General features: G+C 35.4%; 1 protein-coding gene across 1 annotated transcript; it reads left to right on the forward strand.

The window, feature by feature from the left end:
* Positions 1–704: 704 nt before the first annotated feature.
* Positions 705–4,058, forward strand: LOC111378857 (probable pectate lyase 8). The gene is made up of 7 exons (XM_023002142.1): positions 705–892; positions 1,071–1,124; positions 1,462–1,536; positions 2,565–3,207; positions 3,289–3,392; positions 3,478–3,616; positions 3,799–4,058. Exons 1-7 carry the CDS (start codon positions 720–722, stop codon positions 4,018–4,020), a joined length of 1,410 nt encoding a protein of 469 aa, XP_022857910.1. The 5' UTR covers positions 705–719; the 3' UTR covers positions 4,021–4,058.
* The last annotated feature ends 1,692 nt before the right edge of the window (positions 4,059–5,750 follow it).

Raw genomic sequence — 5,750 nt, forward strand, 5'->3', positions numbered from 1 at the left:
CCATTGCTAGAGTTTTGAAAAATCAAAAGTTGGTTTTAAAATTAAGAAATTGTTTTTGAATATATTTGTATTATTTTCTTAAACTGCTTTGTCTATTTAGAATAATTTTTAAAAAAAATTGATGCGTTTTACAAGAAGAAAAAGTCCTGTCAAACGGACCCTCAAAATACATTTTTTGATAAAACACTCGTCTAGTTTGGTCACTAATTGATGAAAAAATTTCTAGTACTCTTGAAATATAAAGTATTCAGTACTTCTCCCTATCACTATTTAATTAACACGTATATTAAGTTATTGAAACTCAATAATATAATTATTAATTGAATAATGACACGAAGTATTGAGTATAGTATTCTGAAAGTACAAGAAAATTTATTGTGATGAAATATTCAATTTTTATGTGATCGCTTCACCCGTTAATGTAAGAATGATTAATCAATTATTTTCGGAGATTTTGGGTTTCCAGATTGAATTTCGATATTTTAAAGTAATTATTCAGCTTTCAGGCTGAGTTAATTAATTAATTAATCTGTTAAGACTTATATATTTATTCTTAACACAAGAGTCAAATTTCAAAGAGTCAATGTCAATTTTTTAAATAAGGCGCGAGTCCATTTAATTGAAATTAACCTAATTGCTGTGAACTCCAACAGTTCGAGTCTAACGAAGTTAGGCATAATCAGGAACAATGCCATCTTCTTCTTATTATAAATGCATTAATGCATTCATCTACAACTTACATTCTTAGCATTTTCATTGATTTGGATACACTAAGAGATAGATTCATACATTGTGTATTTAGATCAACAATGACAGCTTCTCGAAGAAATTTTGCTCTGCTTGTATTGCTGATTGTTATGCTGTTCCTTAATGCAAATGCTGTGATTGGAAGGTAATTCAATGAATTCATGATTACAATGTGAAAATTGAAATCACGGTGTCGTTTTTCTTACTGAAGCTCAAGTTTCCGATAAGCTGTTTCTCCGAAATTTATGGATTAGATTGTGAAATTTGTGTTTTCTGTTTTGCTGCTATCCTCACGATTTGCTGCTGTTTCGGTATTTTTGCAGTGCTGAAGGAAGTAGGCAGTTGAAGAGCTCGAGGAACACAACAATGGCGGATAGGTAAGATTCATTACATAGCATGCAGTTTCAGAATTCACCTGCTCCGTTGGATGGAACAATGCAATAAATCAAAGATCTGATCTGAAAAATCCCGATCTTAATTCTGTTATGGTAGTTTTTCACACTGTGGTGACTCTGTTCACACCTCTATCAACACAATTCGCATTAAAAACTATCCATATATCTAAATTTTCCTCTCAATTTTCTTAAATTCCCATTCTATTGAGGGTTAATATTTGCTAGATCGAGTGTTCATTGATACTTTATTAATTATTACTACAAAATATATAGAATAGATGTATGTATCATTAATTTCGCTTCATGATTGATTCTTCAGGTCAAGTGAAGAAGATGAGTTCAAACACGAACATTCAGTAGATGATCCTGAAGCAGTCGCTTCCATGGTTGATATGTAATTTTCCTTCGTGTTTACTAAAATATTCTTAACCTTCTTTCTCTATCAACCAGATTGCGTTAATTAATTTTCAACTACTTAATTAAAGTCACATGTTTCATTTAATGATAATATTGGATAGGATCAAGTTGTATTGAACAAATTGGGCAGCATAATAGACAACATCTATATTTTATAGTCTACCTTACCAAACAAGCCATTAATGTCCAGGATTTTCCACCTGCTAAGAGAAATTTCAGAAGCATCTAAAAAATGCAGAACTTTGGCAACTTTTATGCTGATTCACATTTGAAAATAGTAGAAAGGGCTAAGACATTGTCTTTTACACTGGAGGTTACAATTATTTTTCAGATGCCATTTTTCCATCTGAATAAAGATGCCAACCCTCGAGGCTCCAGTGCCCTGGAACATTCGATATGGTTGCCTATTACCGGGCTCACCAACTTTACCTTAAAGGATGATTTTTGAGATTTGATTCGGTTAGACAATGTGTGGTTGGTGAATTTGTGCAGTAAAATATTCGATATGATTCCTCATGAGCCCAGAAATCTTGTTCTTCCCTAACTCCACCTCAGTAAATTTTGTTATTTTTCCCAGCCTGGCAACAAGAGCACAAGTTCAAAAGAGGCAGATCTAAGCACATTCCAGCAGATCTAGCATATGGATATACTAATAGTGAGACCATGATTATAATAAATGACCTTTGTCTATTAAGATTTACCTCCACCGACGCCTTAGAACTTAATTGCCGCACCTAGCATTTATTTCAAACTATTCATTGTACCATAGAATCACGTGTAATTTCCGTATGGACCTTATTATTCTATCCATATTCTGTTTTCTAAAAATAATTAGCTCGCCCACATTATTTTCTAGACTTTGGAAAGCAATCCTTGAAGTTGAACGTTATTGTGACTTCATTCTATAACAAATGTTTCAATATAGTAATATTTTATCCTGAATTACAGCTTGAAAATGTGAAATATGATTGAAAATATAAATAATGAAATGTTCCAATAATACAGGACTATCAGAAACAGCACAGAGAGACGGGAGTTGGGATTCTTCTCATGCGGAACAGGAAATCCTATAGATGACTGCTGGCGCTGTGATCGCAATTGGATGCGACACCGTAAGCGCCTTGCCGATTGCGCCATTGGCTTCGGACGCAATGCCATTGGAGGGAGGGATGGCAAGTACTATGTTGTCACTGACCCAAGTGATGAAGATCCTGTAAATCCCCGTCCTGGCACCCTTCGCCATGCTGTGATTCAGGACCGGCCTCTGTGGATCATATTCAAACGTGACATGGTGATCACCCTCAAGCAAGAGCTAATAATGAACAGCTTCAAGACAATTGACGGCCGTGGCGCTAATGTTCACATTGCCAATGGGGCTTGCATCACAGTCCAATATGTGAATAACATTATTATCCACGGTCTCCACATTCACGACTGCAAACCTACTGGCCATGCCATGGTTCGAAGTTCACCTTCTCACTCTGGTTGGAGAACAATAGCCGACGGTGATGGCATTTCCATTTTCACTTCAAGCCAGATTTGGATTGACCACAATTCCCTCTCCCACTGTGCTGATGGCCTTATTGATGTTATCATGGGATCAACTGCAATTACAATCTCTAACAATTACTTTAGCCAGCACAATGAGGTTAGTTTCTTTTTAAATCCATACACACAATCTAGAAACCAAATGCAAAGCTAAATATTCCAATGTGTCGCTCATAAACAGGTTATGTTATTGGGACACAACGACTCCTATCACAGAGATAAGGTTATGCAGGTGACAATTGCCTATAACCATTTTGGGGAGGGCCTGGTCCAGAGAATGCCAAGGTAACATATGGTGTCTCTGTAGATTTATTTTCTTTAATAATCTCTAGGATTCCAATTGATATTTCTTATTCTCATATGCATACAGGTGCAGACATGGGTATTTCCATGTGGTTAACAATGACTACACTCAATGGGAAATGTATGCTATCGGTGGTAGTGCTAATCCCACTATAAACAGCCAGGGCAACAGATTTCTTGCCCCTGCCAATCCTTTTGCTAAAGAGGTTTGTTTAAGAAAAATAACACTACTTACGGTCAACATGTTGAACCACTTCATCTAAAAGTTATACTAAATCTAAATAAAGAACGTGTTAACCCTCAAAAACTTAAGCGAGGCGGCTCAACGAATCTGTTAATTATGTTATCCCGGGAAATCTTGACGAAATTTACCAAATTTTCTTTATAGGTGACGAAGAGAATAGTGAGCCCAGGTCATAATTGGAAGCACTGGAATTGGAGATCAGAAGGTGACCTTCTGCAAAATGGTGCTTATTTCACTCCATCTGGGAGTGGTGCTGCAGCCAGTTTTGCAAGGGCCTCAAGTTTGGCAGCCAAATCCTCTTCTTTGGTAGGAACCCTCACCTCTAATGCTGGTGTACTTTCCTGCCGCAGAGGTGTCCAGTGTTGATCTCAAAATCGCAGAAATAAATTCGACGAATTCATATCTTAGCGTACTAAAATCTGACCAATTCCTTGTTCATGTTCGTCCATTATAATCGCTTCTGCCACTAATAATCAACTTGTTTTATACTCATATTGATCAACCTCGGTCTGCTTCAAGTTGGAAATATTTCGGTTCTTTGGAGCAGACACAGAAGCGTTGTTCTTTATTTCATTATTTTTACACAAAAAGAAAAAAAAAAAAAAAAAAAGAAAATCGACTTCTCCTTTGCGTCAAATCTCTTGACCTGCATATCGATGCAGTTTGTAGACGTTAGATGGTGGGCGTGGGAGTGGGGGCGTGGGGGGACTTTATTTATCTTCAAGAATTTATGTTGTCATCAATATGTAATGAGGAATTTTGATCTTTCATTTATGATTTTCCCACTTTCTTATGCAAAGTGCGTCAGTCAATAAAATCCCAATTTTCATTATAGTAATACGATGAACTTTTATTTTTATTTCTTGTATGTTGAAATAACCTCATGTAGAGGCCATGTTGGTAAAATGGTATAGCATAGATATGTTTCGACATCTATTTAACTCAAAACAATACTTTAGGGCTCGAGATAATCATTATACTTTTTTGAAGTCTAAAATTTGTCACAATTTTGGCTCCCACTTTGGAAAAATGAAAATGGGTAGAATAGTATTTTTTTGAAAAATGAGTTGTTAAAAAAGAAGGAATTTTTTTTCAATTTACATGTAATATTACTTTATGAAATATTGTGTGGTTCAAAATAGAAGAGGGAAAAATAGAATGTAAAGAAATGAAAATTAATGAGGGCTAATAGTTTTGAGTTTGTTTTCATAAAATTTATCCTCAATTATATCGAGTTTGCTAGACCCAGTCATTTTAAACAAAAAGGGATCCGATATATATATTTTATGAAAAAAAAAAAAAAAAAAAAACCCAAACTTATCAGATACTATCATAGTAATCAAATTTGATTATCACGCTAGCCGAGGATAATAATGTGTTTGAACTGTTATACAAAATCATCCCCTGTTAATCCAGTTGGCTTGACAATTCATATGAGCATAGGATGCTCCTCCAGAGGTGCATTTCACATTTCATCTCATACTCGTTGACTGCAATAATTTCAAATTTGATTGAGGAAATTGCTTTGATAGATTATGTCCCCTTAAGAACAATGGCATCATGATGTTGGAATTCCCCAAAATCTTCTCTTTTTTTGAGCTTTAGAAATGTATAATGCTATGCGGATGAATCCGAGGTGAATGTTTAAGCTGATTGTCCTAGACAAATTATTACTAGAGGAATTTCTAGGCAAGAATCCTCATGGGGGAGACTTTTCTAGGCTAGACACATGTTCACACGCAAATGTATTGGACACAAAAACGCACTTGTCCAATTAACTACACGCGTTCAAATGCGAGTTTTTTTTGAAGTGCAATGATGTTAATCTTAAGTTCATGGATTGTGTCGATCAAATGATAACGATAAGAATGCCATAAAAGGTTTAGGCTACACCCATTGATACTAATTGATTTTAGATGAGAAAGTTGAAGTCTGATCCTAGAGACGTGCAATTTGTCGAAGGTTGGATGATCCTTACAAGAAAAAGAAAGCGAAAGAGAGAGACAATGTGAAAGAGATGAGATGTCAGTGTTCTCTATAAACTTGAAACTTAGTTCCTCTTCGACACGATGCCATTGTTAACTCCACGAATTTTG

This window comes from Olea europaea, unplaced genomic scaffold (genome assembly GCF_002742605.1).
Source record: "Olea europaea var. sylvestris unplaced genomic scaffold, O_europaea_v1 scaffold1883, whole genome shotgun sequence".
NCBI classification, from domain to species: domain Eukaryota; kingdom Viridiplantae; phylum Streptophyta; class Magnoliopsida; order Lamiales; family Oleaceae; genus Olea; species Olea europaea.

What these genes read in the sequence shown, in the direction of transcription:
- LOC111378857 (XM_023002142.1), top strand. Translation starts at nt 720, where the DNA reads ATGCATTCATCTACAACTTACATTCTTAGCATTTTCATTGATTTGGAT. An exon ending in AACACAACAATGGCGGATAG is followed by an intron (nt 1,125 to 1,461) that starts GTAAGATTCATT and finishes TTGATTCTTCAG; the next exon opens with GTCAAGTGAAGAAGATGAGT. An exon ending in ACTTTAGCCAGCACAATGAG is followed by an intron (nt 3,208 to 3,288) that starts GTTAGTTTCTTT and finishes GCTCATAAACAG; the next exon opens with GTTATGTTATTGGGACACAA.